The sequence below is a fragment of the Tenrec ecaudatus genome, chromosome 6 (assembly GCF_050624435.1).
Source record: "Tenrec ecaudatus isolate mTenEca1 chromosome 6, mTenEca1.hap1, whole genome shotgun sequence".
NCBI classification, from domain to species: Eukaryota; Metazoa; Chordata; class Mammalia; order Afrosoricida; family Tenrecidae; genus Tenrec; species Tenrec ecaudatus.
This window is the reverse complement of record NC_134535.1, coordinates 25,056,068-25,074,362: the sequence shown is the minus strand read 5'-3', so window position 1 is coordinate 25,074,362 and position 18,295 is coordinate 25,056,068. Positions and strand designations below refer to the sequence as shown.

At 47.9% G+C, this 18,295-nt stretch overlaps 1 protein-coding gene across 1 annotated transcript in view; it reads left to right on the top strand.

The window, feature by feature from the left end:
• UTP20 (UTP20 small subunit processome component) overlaps nucleotides 1–18,295 on the top strand; it is a 105,598-nt gene that overhangs the window by 85,751 nt on the left and 1,552 nt on the right. The window contains exons 41-60 of the mRNA XM_075551102.1: nucleotides 4–299; nucleotides 1,225–1,364; nucleotides 1,593–1,749; nucleotides 3,771–3,869; nucleotides 5,405–5,572; nucleotides 6,505–6,671; nucleotides 8,072–8,213; nucleotides 8,554–8,670; nucleotides 10,106–10,276; nucleotides 10,514–10,645; nucleotides 11,069–11,179; nucleotides 12,183–12,262; nucleotides 12,641–12,710; nucleotides 12,808–12,990; nucleotides 13,635–13,766; nucleotides 14,131–14,263; nucleotides 15,483–15,670; nucleotides 15,831–15,902; nucleotides 17,205–17,474; nucleotides 17,792–17,918. Coding sequence (XP_075407217.1) covers nucleotides 4–299; nucleotides 1,225–1,364; nucleotides 1,593–1,749; nucleotides 3,771–3,869; nucleotides 5,405–5,572; nucleotides 6,505–6,671; nucleotides 8,072–8,213; nucleotides 8,554–8,670; nucleotides 10,106–10,276; nucleotides 10,514–10,645; nucleotides 11,069–11,179; nucleotides 12,183–12,262; nucleotides 12,641–12,710; nucleotides 12,808–12,990; nucleotides 13,635–13,766; nucleotides 14,131–14,263; nucleotides 15,483–15,670; nucleotides 15,831–15,902; nucleotides 17,205–17,474; nucleotides 17,792–17,918 — 2,955 coding nt within the window. The remainder of the gene's footprint in view (nucleotides 1–3; nucleotides 300–1,224; nucleotides 1,365–1,592; nucleotides 1,750–3,770; nucleotides 3,870–5,404; nucleotides 5,573–6,504; nucleotides 6,672–8,071; nucleotides 8,214–8,553; nucleotides 8,671–10,105; nucleotides 10,277–10,513; nucleotides 10,646–11,068; nucleotides 11,180–12,182; nucleotides 12,263–12,640; nucleotides 12,711–12,807; nucleotides 12,991–13,634; nucleotides 13,767–14,130; nucleotides 14,264–15,482; nucleotides 15,671–15,830; nucleotides 15,903–17,204; nucleotides 17,475–17,791; nucleotides 17,919–18,295) is intronic.

The window sequence follows — 18,295 nt, the reverse complement described above, 5'->3', positions numbered from 1 at the left end:
TAGGCACAGTAGAAGTGATTGAGGTACCAGAGCATGAACCCATGGAGTTAGATGAAGACGGGGAGGACGGAGAGGAGAAGGAAGGTGGGTGGGCGCACCTGTCCGGTGACACAAAGGCACTGAGAAACCCCGATGCAGACGATCCTGAAGGGACATCAGTTACGGCATCTGAGTGTGTCCCGAAGTCCTTCTCCTGCCTTCCTCAGAATAAAGAAGAGTTGGAAAGAACCATTAAAAATATCCATGGAACTATAACAGGGGATATCCTCCCCAAGCTCCATAAATGCCTAGCATCTACGGTAGGTAATCGTTCTGTTTGGAGGCCAGGGGAGGGGGTGTGCGAACCCGGCCTTGGTGAGACCATAGCAGACTCATAACTGTCACTGATTGACTTCCACCTTGGGCTTCCCTGTATCTCAGCCTTTCACATTGCATCTCCCCTCTCCTGCCGTGCCAGCCTGAGGCTCATGTCCTGCTGCACGTTTGGCAGGACTCCTTCATGATGATGACTGCTGTGGTGGAAAGGTGGTCTGAGAGTAGCGTTCTCTCTTCTACTTTCTGCCTCCCTCTCTGCCGTTGGGAGCCATCGTTCCCTGGGCTCGCAGCACTTGTTAGCAACACAGCCCCGTGAAGCCTTCTTCTCCATGTAAACTAAGGGGTGCAAACTCTGGGCCTTCAACTGAATCTAACCCTGAGATTGTTTTCATAAACACATTTTAGTGGAGCACAGCTGTGCCTGTTGGTTTTCTCAAGGGGGAGTCAAAGAGCTTGTGGGGAAAATTCCTTATTTTCTAATTCCATTTTGCATGAATTTTTTGACACCTCATATATTGTTGATGCCGCTTTGGCACTACAAAGTAATTGCAACAATTTATATGGCTCATGAAACCAAAAGCATTTACCCTCTGGCCCTTTGCAAAAAAGTACCAGTATATCAATTTTTGTGTAAAATAAAACTTGTTCATTTTGTGTGTTTGAATATAAATCTTCCAAATAGCCAAGGGACTGAATTTTTTCTTGGTGCTCATTTCAAAAGTAGACTAATCGTCTATCATTTTTACAGACTTTAAAAATTACATGATTTTAGTTTGTTGCTTACAGATACTAAAGATGCCAATGTGCTAGAGAGACATGAAAGGGCCCAGGGTTCAGGTGGAACGTTTTGGCATTGGGAGGGCCATCAGCTCTCCCCTCACTCCGGTTGAACTGGAACCTTTCTTACAGACGAAGAGGGAGGAAGAGCACAAGCTCATCAAGTCAAAGGTGGTGAACGACGAGGAGATAGTTCGAGTTCCTTTAGCTTTTGCCATGGTGAAGCTCATGCAGTCTCTTCCACAAGAAGTCATGGAAACGAATCTGCCAGGGTAAGATATGAGGGGGACGTCAGAAAGGTTCAGCCAAACTCAAAGCGGGCGCTCACTGCTTAAGTCTCTTTGTTATGGAAGAGGCGAAGTTCTGTCGCTCTTTGCTGTGCCTGACCTTCGTAATTAGGAAATGTGGCTTATGAACAGTTGAGAGATACAAGGGGCGTTGGTACTTTTCTTCGCTTCTGGAGACGTAATTGTTTGCTTCTTCACTTTCTCACTTCCTAGTATTCTGCTGAAGGTGTGCGCCCTTCTCAAGAACAGAGCCCAGGAAATCAGAGACAGTGCACGCAGCACTCTGGCAAAAATCATAGAGGACCTGGGTGTGCGCTACCTGCAGTATGTCTTAAAGGAATTGCAGACTACACTCGTCCGTGGCTATCAGGTACAGTGTTTACAATCCATGTGGACAGTTTGGGTTCCGAGTTCTTAATAAAATGCTCATTGAGTGTATTGACTGGATTTCCCTAAAGTGAAAACTGAAGACCACGTACGCATTCCTGTTAGTTAAGAGCCGAAAACCCACTTGAGAGGGAGAGTGACGGTGCGGGGTGGGATGCCAAGTACTCTGAGTAGTACCGTGTGCCCCCGGGAGCCCCAGTTACCTACAGAATCCACATCCCCGTTTTAATAAGGATCCCAGGTGGTTGAAAATAGGAGACACACTGCAGATTGTTCTCTGACCCAGCCAAGACTGCCTCCCCCTCTGCGTTCTAACTGGTCGGTAGGCTTCGTGTCCAGGTCGTAAGTCACACGTCTGTCTGCGGCCATCTGCACTCCGAGGCTGACCATAGTTGCAGCTAGCTTTCTCAAGTCTGTTTAGATTCAGCACTTGGATCACTTCGAGGGAAATGTAGAAATCTTAGCACTAAAGAGCCCAAGAGAGAAAGAGTTTGTTGTCTCACCCAGATAGGTACCATTTCACTGTTCTCCTTTCATTCCTGCTGTTCACGACTCTGTCTAGTATCAGTCACTTCCCCTCCCTCAGAAAAGCTTACTGCCGTCGTCTTGTGGGCTGCTTCACCCAATGGTGGCCTCGAGCTTCCTTCTGCTGCAGGTGTCTTCGTCTTCTTTTCCGAAGGACGTTTTCACTGGTGACAAGAATGTTGTGTTGATAGTTGCGGACTTTCAAACCGCGGTGCTCCTGCACTTCCGATGGGTGACCTGCTCTTCCCAGAACGGGCTTTTCCCCATCTAGGCAATGAGTTGTCTCTTTAACAGTGTGATTGTGGCATGGATTTCTGTTTGTTTTAGAGTTTCCTGAAATTCTTGACTCTGTTTGTCTCTCAGAGATGGGCATTTTCAGTCCGTACCATTTTCTTTTCTCTCTGGTGTTCCAGTGAAATGAATGTTAGTGAGAAGTGGGTTTTTTGTTTTGTTTTGGTTTTGGTTTTTTTTTTTAGTAAATTCCTTTTATTTATGCTTCAAAATGTAAACTAAGAGCCCATGACAACTTCACACCCCGAAAAAGCTGCTCTCGGCCAGGGGTCCTCAAACTTTTTAAACAGAGGGCCAGTTCACTGTCCCTCAGACCCGTTGGAGGGCCAGGCTATAGTTTTTAAAAAGCTATGAACAAATTCCTATGCACACTGCGAGAGTTTGTTTCCTGGCCTCTGCGACTGTGGTTTGGTTTGGTTTGATTTGTCGATCTCTAAGGCTCTGGTTTGCCTCTCTGTTGTTAGATTGGATAATTTCTGTCTTCAGGTTCATTGATTCAACCCTCTTTCATCTCCATTCTGCTATTAAGCCCATCCAGTGAGTTTATAGCTCTGGCCATTTTTCAATTCCGAAACTTTTATTTGATTCTTTAGTGTACATTTCTTTGCTGATACTCTGAATTTTCCCATAAGTTTTTTTCTGCCCTCCACCACTTGAATTCTGTCACTTGCCTTTATTTCACAGCTGCTGTGTGTGAGGTGATGTGTTGGGTACTGGGCATACACTCGTGGAAACAACACACCTCTGTACTTAAGGACTCACCCCACTCTGATGGAGCAGGAGCACCTGCTTTATACACATCTGTACATTCGTTATCCTCATCATTCTCAAAACACTTGCTCGCCACATAAGCCCCTGGCATCAGCTCCTCATTTTTCCCGTTCCCCCCTCCCCTCCCTCATGAACCCCTGATAATTTATAGATCATTATTTCGTCATCCTTGTGCCTTTTTTTATACATCGCTGGCCTGGTCTCTCCACAGTAATAGAGCCGGGGCACAGCAGTACAGTGCTGAGCATCTTCCATACAGTGGTCACTTGGTTAAAGGGTTTTGGACTGTAATATGAGTCCAGGCCATTTATTAAAGTTCTTCCTGCAGTAATGTCACAGAATTCTGTACTCTGAGCTGATTGAGCTTTTCGCGTACGAGATTAACCACTCATGGTCTTCTTGCGTATTTAATTCTAGGTCCATGTGCTAACTTTCACTGTTTACATGTTGCTGCACGGCCTCACGAACAAGCTCCAAGTTGGTGATTTGGACTCTTCTTTAGACATCATGATTGAGGTAAGACTTAGCCGAAGGAATTCCTTTTTTTTTTTCAGGTGGGCACAAATCAGTCCACAGAAATAAATAATAAGGGCTGAGGCGGGAGGAAGCCATGGTGGCCATTCCCTCACAACTCCTTCACATTTAGCCGGTGGCTTTCCCCTCCCCCTTTAAAAAAAGAAAGAAAGAATAAGAAAACTATTATTTCATCTCTTCGATTAGTTAGCAAAAGTGTAAAACCTTATGTTCAAGCGAAGCATGAGCAGCACTCAGTTATGCTGATCTGTCGTACATAAGTTGCTACAAATATGCCCGTCGTAGCCCCCAGCATTGTGCAGCAAGGGCTTTCAAATGAGCAAAACTGTTCAACCGCTTCCAAGCCTCTGCTCCAATGAAGTCATCAGAACCAGGCTGGGAAGTGGGCTTGGGGGGAGCCATTGCGTAGGAGGCTGAGTGTGGTGATGGTAGGAGGAAACTTGGCAACCACTTTGGTTAATGTCATGGTACCACTGCATAGTACACCTGGAGTTGGCCAGTGTTATGCTGTGTATATATGTTTATAACGATTTTTAAAAGGAATCTAATATCAACAGTGTCAAGGTGTCAAGCTCAAAATCTGATGATGTGAAGCATCACAGGAGGGACTCAGTGAGGAAGGGATTCAATCTCTCCCCCAACCTTTTGTTCATCTCCAAGGAAGGCAAACACTTAACAGCTTGGACCTCAGTTTAAACACTTGCCATATATACTCGAATATAAGCCAACCCGAGTATAAGCCGAGGTACTACCTCAACCAGAAAAACTGATTGACTCGAGTATAAGCCTAGGGTGGGAAATGCAGCATGTGAATTAACACAGAGACCAGAGGGGAGAGATGGAGCGCAGCCACAGACACATCCTTACCAGTTCAGCTGCTGGTGTAAGTGAATCACTACGGGTGCTTCTGCGAATTGGAGCTGTGCACGTCATAGGATGACTCTGATTGGTTAGATATGAGTAAACAAACAAAGTCCTGCAGTTTCAGCGGGGCTTTGAATGAACAGCGGAGGAACGGCAATCACCCGCGAGATGTTACACGTCGCTGGGGTACCACTGACCTGTGTATAAGCCGAACCGCGGTTTTTCAGCACATTTTTTTGTGCTGAAAAACTCAACTTATACATGAGTATATACGGTACATCAGTTTCAGTAATAAAGTTGCAAAGATCAGAAGAAATGCTTAAAGGAAAACTAACCCACCCTTGGGCCAGTATCAAGATGTAGCTATCCCTACAGTTAGCTGATATTTGGGGGTTTATTTGTTTTGTTTAATCTTGGTTTTTGTGTCCCATGAGGATAGCCTTCACTTATTTCTGTGTTTATTTGTTCTTTAGAAATTAGTCCCAAAACTGCATTGAAAACGAGTAAAATCTTATAGCACTTACTACTACCTCGTTTCAACCCCGGCCTGGTCTGACTCTGATGTGGACAGAGCAGCACCGCCATTCATAGGCTGCTGAGGTCGGTCTCTCTTGCCAAGTGAACATAATCCTCCCGGCTTCTCTCTTTGAAAGGTCTTTAACCATGAGTTGTTTGGTGCTGTTGCTGAAGAGAAAGAAGTGAAGCAGATCCTCTCCAAAATCATGGAGGCCCGAAGAAGCAAGAGTTACGATTCTTATGAAATTCTGGGCCGGTTTGTAGGAAAAGAGCAGGTTACAAAACTGATCCTTCCGTTAAAAGAGGTAAGGACTTGAATGCAAACCGGGAGATTCAGCATTTACAGTATCACAAATTCCCCGAAAAGAGCCTGGCAGCAGCCAGGTGAACCAGCACCCTGCCTACCAGCATTTCCTTTGATGCTAAGAGCACCAGGACCATCTGGCCACAGGGTGGCAGTCCTGAGTTGTCTCTTGTAACCAAGGGTCATGGAATGAGCAAAGAAAGGCTGGGTCAATTCAGCAGCTAAGAACATGCATGGCCTTTGGAATCAGACTCCACCTCCCAAGTTGCCAAGGGGGCAGGGACTGGCATTGATTGAGATATATTATGTTTTGAGCACTGTATAGCCATCCTGCGAGACAAAAGGTATTTCCAGCTTCAAATAAGAAAATGAAGGCTCAAGAGGGCAGAAAGAAACATAGCAAAGGAGGGAAATCACAAGCTCATCCTGGGTCTTTCCGACCCCAAGCTCCTGTTCTTTCTACCGCTCCATCTACCTCCTGTCTGGAGGCCGAGTCCTAGCACGTGCTTCTGGTTTCCTGTGGCAGGAGTGAGCATCCCAGTCCTCTGCCATTGCAGTTCATTGACCAAAACTAGAACCAAACGCTCCACCGTTCCAAATGCTTGGGTGCAATTGCTTCGAGAGGACCATCTAGAAAATTCTGAAAGGCTGTCTCTGCTCAGAATCAACTTGACATCAGCCCACAATCAAGCACTTGGTGGTTCCGCTCCTTAGAAGTCTCTGAGCCCTGATCTGGGATCATCTTTCAGGGCTGATCCCGGGGGGGGGGGGGGGGGGGCGGGGACAGGGAGAATGGACGGAATCCAGGGGCACACAGACTGCTAGCAGCGGTTATCTAGCGGGGACAGGAGCGGTTGGGAACTTTTACTTACATAAATTATGTTTGTGTTAGAAGTGTAATGCTCTTCTGTTTTGCTTCACGTGACATTTTAGATCTTACAAAATACCACGAGTTTAAAACTGGCCCGGAAAGTTCATGAGACCTTACGCCGCATCATCGCAGGGCTAATTGTGAATCAGGAAATGACAACGGAAGCCATTTTATTGCTCAGCTACGGTTTGGTCAGTGAAAATCTCCCCCTGTTAACAGAGAAAGAAAAGTAAGTTTGGGTCGAGAGCGGATAATATCCTTTACGTGCTTGTTTCCAACAAGCCGTTCTACTCTTAGTGCCCCTCCCCCATCCCTGTTTCTCTGATGGTTGAATCTGTCTTAAGCTGCCATCTGTCTGGCTGTGGACATTCCATCTTAGACACTTGGGAGTAAGCTGCAGAACCAGGGAGAGTGTAGTGTCGTCCTCGGCTCCCTCAGCCGTGCCCGGGAGCCGGTGTGGAGAGACGCCAGTGACTGCAGGCTGGCACTCGAGCCCTCTGCAGTTATTCTCAAGCTGGTGGTTTCGTTGGTCTTGTCCCAACCTTCATTCAGGTGTCTTCATTGCCCTTTGCTGTCCCCGATCCTCTAAGGCAGGGCTCCTCCAACTCGTTAAACAGGGGGCCAGTTCACTCTCCCTCAGACCCGTTGGAGGGCCGGACTGTAGTTTTAAAAAAAAACTATACACAAATTCCTATGCACACTCCACAGATCTTATTTTGAAGTAAAAAAACAAACGGGGCAAAAACACCTAGCGGGCCACATGTGGGCCGTGGGCCGTAGTGTGAGGATGCCTACTCTAAGGCATGGTTCCCAGCCTTCCTAAAGCTGCGACCCTTTCATACAGTTCCTCATGTGTGGTGACCCCCCAACCATAACATTATTTTCACTCATACTTCATAACTAATTTTGCTACTGTCATGAATCAGGTGACCCTGTGAAAGGGTCATTTTACAACCCCCCCAAGGGGTCGCGACCCACAGGTTGAGAACCGCTCCTCTAGAGGCTAGCCGTTTGTGTGATGGGTTTATATGCTCGTAAGATGGGAACTGGTCCCTGCTTCTCTCCTAGTTTTCGCCAGTTTCTGGTGACCACTGGCTCTTAGTTACTCTTGCATGCGTTATTTAGCAATTCGCTCTGTAAAAAATAAAATGATCCGAGGTTTTTTAGGGGTATTTTTAACCATTAGAATCGTTGTTAGGGTGGGTTTTCAAATACATACTTCTTATTCTGATCAAACAGAGCTTTACAGCTTACGACATTTAAAAAATACTTTACTGACGTGCTTCTAGATTTGCCTCTGTGTTGTAAAAGAGACTCCCTGGCATTTGCTTTCAGAAATCACACGAAGGGAATGATTCCTTGATAATTCACTTAAAAGCCATGTGTGTGGATCAGTCTGTCCTATTTCTAGGAGTGAGCCCAGGCACCTTGATCAGCCAAACCCTTTTCTGTGCCTCTGCTTCAGAGGAGGGCTATGGGTGGGTGGGGTGCAGAAGCAAACGGCACATGAGGTAGTAGGACAAGGCTCCCGTTGGCTGAGTGGGCAACTGCACCATGGTGGCATTTTGGAATCCAGCCCCTCTATTTCCTCCACATCACCCCCATTTTTCATTCTCCTGTGATTGGCAGAAATCCAGCAACCCCTGCGCCAGATCCCCGTCTGCCACCCCAGAGCTGTCTTCTGCTCCCGCCTACTCCTGGTCGAGGTGGTCAGAAGGCCCTCGTGAGCAAGAAAACCAACATGCACATATTTGTCGAGTCTGGGCTTCAGGTAAGCGGTGAGCCTAAAGTGCGATTGCCCACAGGGAGTTTTTATGTGTTTCAGTCCTCGCTGATTCCCAGGACTGCTCTTGTCCTCTGCCAGGGCCTGGTCGTCAGAGCAGTGAGGTTTGGGTTTGGGTTTTTGTAAGGTGCATGTGCCACCCGTTCCCTCTCTCAGTACTCTCTGATATAACTGATATACCTAGAACCTCCCAAGCAGTTTCCCGTGTAATTTTTTTTTTGTCTTTTCAAATAGAATGTTCACAATTCCCATGTGTCTCGTAAAATCTCTTCACACTTTGCTAACTCATTTTGAGTGATGAAGGTGAATTTGTTTCCAAATCTTTCAGCTGCTCTATCTGAGTCTGAAGAATTCCAAGATCAAGTCTTCGAGCGAGAATGTTTTGGAGATGCTGGATCCTTTTGTCTCTCTCCTCATCGACTGCCTGGGCTCCAGGGATGTGAAGGTGAGTGGCGGGTCTCCGCCCACGCTGCAGCATCCTGTCCTTTACAGGTGTCGGGCCAAACGCCTAGAACTGACTTGGGCTTGTACGCAGGATGATGGCGTTTCTAATGTGGGGTGTGACGTCACAAACCACCCCTCTTCCCTCATCACATTGTTTCTTCAGTTAATATTTCTGTAGGGTTTGGACAGCCCTTCTGGGTCTATGGCTCCATTCATGAGGACGGCTGGTCGCCATTGGCGTCACTGTCACTGTTCCTCCTTAGAGCCACCAATCTGAAAGACACTGTCTCCAAGCCTCGCAGCAACCCCGAGGCATCGACGAGGGGACTTTTGAAAATCTGTGGGAAAATGGAAGGAGAGGATAATGGAATTTTCCCGTGCACTTTTTGGTACCTCCTCGTCTAGTAATGTTTCTTTTTGTCGAGGAGGAAACTAGGACTTGCCCGAAATCACAAAGCTAGTAGGAGCTAGGAGATGCGTTCAGGGCTGGCCAGCTCCCACAGCGAGGTTCCTCCCACTTCCTCGCGTGGCTGCCGAGCGGTCGAGTGGCACCTCCACAGGCAAACAGGCAGCAAGTTGCAGAGCTGGGATTGAGTCCAGAGCGCATCGCCTCCAAAGCCCGAACTCTGCTCTCTGCAGGCAAATGAGGACATGACACCAGCCAGAACAGTGTGGCTGCCAGTCAGAGCTGAACTAGGTCATCTCTCGTTTGGCCTCGCGGTGCAGGGATTCTCTGTCATCGATCGCACAGCACTCAGGAGATAGACTTAGAGTTCGTTACGCTTGTGATTTCCGAATCACCTATGGGCTCCTTGAACGCAGACTCAAAGTCCTTTATTATTACTGTATTTCTGTACCCAATAGAGTCCTTTCGATACGTATGATACAAGCTAGTGAGAATGTATAAATGCGGGCTCTCTGAAGACAACAATTAGATTAATAATTTGCCTGGGGGACTGAAAAGGAAGTGGGAATGGGGAGTCCACAGCGATGGGGACAAGAAGGGAGAAAATGATCCCTAGTTGATGGTGGTGATGGATGTGCACAACTGTTGAATGCATGGTATGATGTGTTCATTATTTCTCAATAAAACTGGGTTTTAATTAAAAGTCTTAAGTGGAAGTGTAGTATACCAGAAAGTAGAAATCATTAATGGTGCACTTTGACACCCACACAAGAAGTTCTACTTTGGCCCGCCCATCTGATCATTTACCCCGATAAAGGTTAAGAGTCTGGTAGAAGAGCACCTTGGCTTGAGATGTGTCTTCACTTGCTCTTGATGAGCTGCGGCGTCATCTTCTACAAGGAGAATAGCAGGCCTTGTCTTTTTCCAGAGTGAGCTGCCGTTCCATGCACTCATCCATTCCTGGTGTAGCCACCAGCCTCCGGAGCTGAATTCGTGCAGAGATTGATTGTTATTTTATTTTATTGCCCAGGTGATTACAGGCACTCTACAGTGCCTCATCTGGGTCTTGAGGTTCCCGTTGCCGTCCATAGAAACCCAGGCAGAGCAGCTGACCAAACACCTGTTCCTTTTGCTGAAGGACTATGCTAAGCTCGGGGCTGCCAAGGGCCTGAACTTCCACCTGGTGGTCAATTGTTTCAAGGTGAGGTGTTCTCCCCTGCACTTAGCGAAAGTTGGTACCAGGACCACCTCGGATTTTGTTTGCCCCTGCATCCTTTTGGTCGTGGTCAAAATGATGCCAGATTAATGTGCTAGGTAAGGCCAAGATGGTTGGCGTCCTCTGAAAAATGACGGTGGTGCTCTATCAGGTCCTGATCACGTCCCTGGGTCCTCGTTTGGGAGACATGCTGGGTGCTGACTCCACTCTTGTAACTTGCAGTGTGTGACCATACTGGTGAAGAAAGTGAAGTCGTATCAGGTAACGGAAAAGCAGCTGCAGGTCCTGCTGGCCTACGCGGAGGAGGACATCTACGACACCTCCAGACAAGCTACCGCGTTCGGTCTTCTCAAGGTATGGCATCACCAGTGCGCTGGCTTCCGAGCCTCACACCAGATGGTTAGAGGAATGTACCGCACGCCATTGACTAGCTCAGGCTTCGGCCATCCCCCGAGGTGGGGTTTCTCTGGTCACTGTTGAGGAGCTAGCTCTCCCTGTGCTTGTTACCTGGCGGCCACTTCTAAAGACTTTGTTCTGAAATAAGTCATTAGGAAACGTGGTTTGATTTTGCTGGGTTCGTTTCAGCCAACATGTCTCCTTATTAAAATGTCTGAATGTGAGCTCTATCATACTAACTGTATTTGACCTTTCCTTTTTCCTTCTGAAAATACATACTTATGTTTGAAACCTGCCCTGTACCCCCTGGAACACCACGTGTATGTGTGCGTCTTTCTGTAGTAAAACATGTAACTGAGTCTTCTTTCTATTGTGTCTCAGGCCATTTTATCAAGAAAGCTGTTGGTTCCGGAAATAGATGATATCATGCGGAAAGTGTCCAAGTTGGCGATTTCTGCACAGAGTGAGCCCGTCAGAGTGCAGTGCAGACAGGTGTGTAGAGAACGCTGCTTGTCCCGAAGGGTTGAGCTGCACCATCTTTGCTCTGCTGTTAAGTAGGCGGATGTCTTGTTTGAGAGCAGTAAAAGAAGCTACGGAAATATTTGAACAGGAAGTAGTGTAATTGGATTTGTGTTTACACACATGTCCATCACGAATCCTGTGAGTACCCATCATACTCCGGAGGTAGAAATATCTGAATTAGAACTCTGAACTCAAGTTGAAGGTGGGTTTGGGCTGAAGAGACCCAGGTGGAAAGAAGGCAAGGCATGTCGTTGGGGGAAACCCTGCTTTCCTTCTACTAGGAAGAAGGAGGGCCAGCGCCATGTGTGACGCCCTCGCTCGCTCGCTGTGTCTGGCACTTCACCTGCTGGTGTCCGCTTGTAAGCGCCCTTCTAAAGGACTGGCGTCCCCGGTGGATGCTTAGAGAAAAGCAGGCCCTAGAAAATGGAGTGATGGGCCATAGCGCTTTCCGTGGATTCATTATAAAAGAGACCGGGTCCTAATGTGGCTTGAAAGCACAGCCTGTGAGCACAGGCTCGAGCCTCTCTTCATCTGCAAAACAGCCTAGTGTCACCGGCTTGCGAAAGCAGCAATGAGCATTAACTCAGAAACACTTAACTGGTGCTCGGTACGTAAACGGTATTGCGTTAGCGCATTGGTAGTTGTTATTATCACGGTTAATAGTGGCACCATTAGCTGATCCAGAGTCTGTCCTTGGCCCCCATACCTGCCCATGTGTGAACGAAATAGGAGCTTCCAACTTGTAAGCATTGACTGTTTATCACCCAGGCACACGGCCTGGCTGGGTGAGGGCCAGAACGGGAAAGGTGGTGCTGGTCACCTCAGAGGCAGGGTTGTCCCAGGGTGTTAAAAGCCTAGCTTCTAGCGTCCTGAAAAGTCTTTTTGTCACCTCCTGTGCATCCCACAAACTCAGCAAACAGCAGTCCCGGGGAGACGGGATCCAGAGATTGACACGTGTAACTTCTGCTCCTAGGTTTTCCTGAAGTACATTCTTGATTATCCCCTTGGTGACAAATTGAGGCCAAACCTGGAATTCGTGCTCGCTCAACTGAAGTAAGTTGAAGCCATGACCTGCACAGGGGCAGAGGGGTGGCTTCTTCGTGCTGAATGAGGTGTGCTGTCTTGAAACGGGTGTGTTCTAAGAACCGTGGCCTGTCCCCCTCTCGGTGGCACTTGTAGTACATGGCTCACTGGCTGTCAGACTTTGTTGCTCGGCTTTTTGGGCAGGTCTGTGAGTGACTTCTTAGTTCAGTCCCATTTTGACTGTATGACAGTTGGTAGTTTATAGATAAAGTCATTCGCATTGGAATATGAGGTGCTTCCTATGTTCTAAGAAAGAGGCCCACCCTTGGCTGCGTTGTTGTTGTTGTTGTTGTAACTCTTGGTCCATCGCAAAGACCCTGACAAAGCACTTCCATTGTGCTGCCCTAGTTATGAACATGAGACCGGGAGGGAATCCGCCTTGGAAATGATCGCCTACCTCTTGGACACATTCCCGCAGGTACCGTGAACAGCATGCTTTCCAACAGGACTTCCCCATATCCCCGAATCCCCCTACTCTCCTGCCGGTGCTCCGTTCTGACTGTGCCTCCTCCTAGGGCCTGCTCCATGAGAACTGCGGGGTGTTCTTCATCCCCCTCTGTCTCATGATGGGGAATGACGACTCGGCCACGTGCAAGAAGATGGCGGCCGCCACCATCAAGTCCCTGCTCAGCAAAATCCACCTGGAGAAAAGGGATTGGCTGTTTGATATGGTCACCAGTTGGTTCAGTGCCAAAAAGGTTCGGATTGAGTTCCGTGTAGGATCTCTGGCAGCTGTTAGCATTTGCTATCTGCTAAAAGTCACAGGATAACTGTACTTTGTCTAAGAGTGCCGTTTACACTGGCTGAACTCACTTTCCCAAGTGGAAATAACTGCTTCCATCTGAGTTTACAATGAATGAATTCTGTAAGAGCTCAGAACACCCAGGAAGTTACAGAGAGGGGCATAAAAATAATCACACATGTGGCCACCATGTCGTGATGTCCCTTGAGGACTCCAGTGACCAGCGTGTGATATTTTACTTAGCCAGCTCCCTCTTGATACATTTCTTTGTTTCTGATTCCGCTTATCTAATCCACTGTAGTACCCACTTGCTGACTCTGCCACCTCATTGGCTCCTCTGTATGGAACCCTGTGAACCATATGAGCCCTAGATTCATGACTGGCTAGTGGCCGGCCCACAAAATTGGGTCGTGGGGGGACAGGGAAGTGAAGTTTCTCTTTCTTCTTTGATGTTTTTTAAGTGCTGTCCTTAGAGGGGTGAAGGTTTCCCCACATTCGTCATGTCACTAAAGTTCCCTATTGTTACTTGCTGTTTGAGGACAGAGTAGCCCCATCTTTATGTCCCATTCACATATTGACCCTTCTCATTATCTTGGCCAGAGCTTAAACAGACAGCTGGCTGCCCTGATCTGTGGCTTATTCGTGGAAAGTGAAGGAGTGGAATTTGAGAGGAGGCTTGGCACTGTTCTCCCTGTGATTGAAAAGGAACTCGAAGCTGAAAAGTTTTCCAATGTGAGTACTTTCCAAGGGAACAAACGTTTGGATGATCTTTACAGGCTGGCCTGCGGGGCTACTGCTAGTGGGTCACGTAGTACTTGTATTCCAACATGTCCCTCGTTAATGATCAAAGAAATTCAGTGTAGCCAGATCTTCTTTTAAAAACACAGGTTAGAAGCCCCTGAAATGATCGCCCTGAGGAAATCTTCAGAACATCGACCACAGAGTCAAATCCAAAGCTCCCGCCACAGCCCAGCAAACCATTGCTCGGCCAACGTGCCATGAGTGCCATGGTTGAGAAACTAGTGCTAGCGTTAAATGTCTTCGCAGATACTTTCAGATTATTGTCAAAATTGATTTTCATGCATCCCGATTTTAGATCATGGAAGAGACCGAAGAGAAGGCTGCAGACCGCCTCCTGTTTAGTTTCCTTACACTGATCAGTAAACTCATCAAGGAATGTCATTTTGCTCAGCTTACCAAGCCTTCTGAGGTTTTGAATAAAATATGGAGTGAGTATTCATTTTGGTGCAATTGCTGAATATCGATATAGATTTAGGAACTTAGAGGAGAAAAGCCAAGAGAAAACAAATTTAAAGGCGTTTTCAGATTGATTTTAGTGAAAATGTTTGTCTCGGGAGCAGAATGTGTATTTTTTAAAGTAATAAATTGTATTAATCACAGAAATAATAATCAAGGAGTGACAAACTGGCTGCCCAGAGTCCTGTGTGCTACAGGAGGAGTGGCATAATAAGCTCGTAGTCTGTCCAGTCTGTCTGTCTGTTAGAGTCAGTGGGGTCTCGTTGTTTGTTTATTTCACTGGGGAATTTGCATAGACTCGTATTAGCATTATGTCCTGTAACACACCTCGTGCATAGGAAACTGTCAGTAATTGGTAGCTTTCCAGTCAACGCCTTGGAGCCACCAATGCCAGTACTTACAGAAATACTCATACGCCTCGGTGCGTGGTTTAGGGCAGTCTCAGGAGCCCTCTCTAGGGTATGGATTTGATGGCAGTGGGGTCGGTTTTAGTGTGCATCTGGACGTGTTTCCAGATTTAGGGGATTTAGAACTTGCTGTCAAGTTGATGCTAACTCACAGGATTTCCTAGACTCTACATCTTCATGGCAGCAGACAGCGTCTCCTTTTCTCTCGTGGAGTGAATGGGCGGTTCGAGTCACTGGGCTTTGGGTCGGCAGCCTAATGCTCAACCCACAGGACTCCTTTCATTGAGAAACTGTCACCTGTAACTGTTCATACCTGTAACTGTTCATGCCCTTCTCTCCCTTAAAGTCCTTGGTGAAATGGTCTGTCGGGCTTCTTGGTTTCACTTTTGGGTCCTTTGCCAAGTTAACCCACTGTCTTTCTTTCACCCGACCTGACAGCCACCCTTTAGGAAAACTAGAGCTTGCCCCAGAGAGGTTCAAAGGCTGTCTGTCACCTGACCGCTGCATCTTTCTCTCACTGAGCAGCTGGTGGGTTTGAACCGACCACCTTACAGCTAGTAGCTGAGGGCTTAACCCCTGTGCCGCTAAGCCTCTTTACCACATGGAGTGGTGGTCCTCTTTCCCTTGTCTCTCCACCTCACCTCCCTTAGCCCCTGGGAGCTTCTGGGGAACAGTGATGATTCTGTTCATCTTTGATCCCCACAACTCCAAGCACCGATTGTAATGTCCCATCGAACTTCAGGAAAGGTGTGCGGCATCTGACTGTGCCTTTTGGTTCCCGTAGGTCACGTGCACGCCCACTTGAGGCATCCCCACAGCTGGGTGTGGCTCACCGCCGCCCAGGTGTTTGGGTTGCTCTTTGCCTCTTGCCAACCAGAGGAGCTGGTCAGAAAATGGCAGACCAAGAAGACTCAGAGTAGACTCCCCGAACCGGTGGCAGTCAAGTTCCTAACAAGTGACCTCGACCAAAAGGTAAGGTTTCTCAATAAACTCTTCCTTCTCTTGTGACCTGTGTCACACCCTTGTTCTGCACATGTAACCATCTCGGGGTCGGCCATAGTTAGTAAATAGCAGTATTTTAAAACCGTTGGAAATGTGCCGTCTGCTGCCAATGTCTGTTTTCCCCCCACAGATGAGAAGCATTTCTTTAGCATCTTGCCATCAGTTGCATTCCAAGTTCTTGGATCAGTCCCTAGGAGAGCAGGTAAGAGCTACAATTTAAAAAGAATTGGAATCATCTCAGCTTGCTGGAAGGGGGTTCTGGCAGCACGTCAGGGCTCAGCTCACAGGGGCACTGGTTAGGGTTTGGTCCCACTTCCATCCTACTCTGGTGCCTGGGGACTGTCATGCAGTAGGGACATACATTCAAATATGTATCTGTCGATGCCGGCATTATGCTTGACTCCTCTTAGACTGTCCAGTAAGGACACAATAAATTTGTTAACCTCCAACCCTAACACCTCTACCCTGGAGCGTGACGGAAGCTTCCGACCTTTCCGTCACACACACAAAAAATTCCTGTTTTCATATGATGAAGCCTAGCACATAGAGAGACCCCATTTGTAAGCACGTAATAAATGTGAACACTGCCAGGTTGTTTTCCTGTTGCTCCCTGGGACTGTTTCGTCTTTTGATGGAGCAGTTGGGCTGGTAGATGATGAGCCAGCGGAGATGTGGTATTGGACTTGGCCACGTCTCTCTCGCGTGGACAAGATGGGTGGCCCGGTTGAAAGGCAGTGCACTGGGAATTAGTTGAATGCCTACACCTGCAGCGAGGTCCCGGGCATGCTCCTCAATGAAGATTGCACTTGCTTCGTTATGTGACAGACTTGGGAGGTGTGGGTGGCCATTACAAGCAATGGTGTCAGTTTCAACAGACACATGGAAGGAGCCTGTAGGTAGTTAAGTGCTCAACCACATAATAGGTGTAAAAGGCCACAGATCCCACAGAGTCGGAGTTTGGGGCTCAGTAAATGAGTCGTATGTTCAAGGTAAAATCAGCCCTGACTGACTTGTGAATAGAACTTGAGGAAGAGGAGGAACCTAGTCATTCAGAATTTGGACTTGAATTCCAAAGGCCTGCTCTCCACTCCCTGTGTCTTTGGAGGGGGCGACCTCAGTGTTCTCTCCTGAATAGCACCTGGCAGAGAGAGACTGTATAATGATAAATGGAAGTCATGTATGATTTCATGCAGAATGAAAGCGTTTCGTGGAGAGCAGACGGAAGCACTGTGTCAGGAATGAAACTCCTCCCGCCCTCCCTCCCTCCCTCCCTCCCTGTGGCTTCAGGGCCGTTGGGTAAAAGTAACTTGGAGACGAGGCACACTTGAATGATGATCATGAAAATAATTGAGAAGTCGGGTGTCTGTTAACCTCACCATGCAGTGCCTGCGTGTGTTGCTTCTTGTCCTAGATCACAACGTAACATCTGCTCTACTAGGAAGCCACATGTATCTCTAAATCAAAGTGTCATTCTGTCCCACCCCCACCCACCTTGTCTTTGAAGGTTGTGAAGAATCTGTTGTTTGTAGCCAAAGTCTTGTATCTGCTGGTACCCGATTCTGATGATAAGCAAGATGAGGCAGAAGACGACGGGGAAGAACAAGGAGCAGTCGGCGGTGGTGTGGCCCCAGAGGAAAGGGAAGGGAAAACAGAATGTGCCAAAGATGAGAAGGAGGAGGAGCCCAGCAAGCCAGCCACGCTGAGCTGGCTGATCCTGAAGCTGTCGAGGATGGCAAAGCTGGAATCTGCTTATACGCCTAGAAACCCCTTAAAGGTGCGATAAATGTGCACGATCCTTTCATAAACCAAAGCTCGGCAGCCCTTCAGACGAGGCTTTTAGTTGCAAGAGTCCTCCCTCCGATGGAACCTTCCTCCAAACACTCCGCCTTTCAAGGCCAAAACTGCAGCTGGAGGCTCTCTCTCTCTCTCTCTCTCTCTCTCTCTCTCTCTCTCTCTCTCTCTCTCTCTCTCTCTCTCTCTCTCTCTCTCTCTCTCTCTCTCTCTCTCTCTCTCTCTCTTCATCCCCCCCACCCCCCTCTCTCTGAATGTGTGAACAGATCACTCCAAGTGACACCGGCTCTGTGCTTTCAGAGAACGTGCGTCTTTAAGTTTCTTGGCGCGGTGGCCATGGATCTGGGAGCAGAGAAGGTGAAGCCGTACCTCCCGCTGATCATAGCCCCTTTGTTTCGAGAGCTGAACAGCACCTATTCGGAGCAAGGTAACCCGCCCGGGTCTCCTTCAGAATTTCACATGACAACTCGTGGCTTCTCGCCTGCCTCCAGCCGGCTTCCTTTCTCTCGGTACTCCCTGCCAGAGAATTGGGTTTTCTGGGAAGAGCGCTTGTGAGACAGAAAGACAACTGGCGGCAAACAAAGTACAGCATTTTGTCTGCTGCTGGGCTGCCGTCAATGTCTCTCTCCCCTCTCGGGGGACCTCCCCCTCCTAGATGGGGCTTCCCTCGTCGGCATGTACTCGATAGAGGGAAGACTGCTCCGGGGGTGGTTTGAATAAGAGTGAGCAAGAGAACTGTTACATTCTTAAGAATTGCAAGGTAAAAATAAACGCTGCATCACTTTTGCATGACATACATTAGTT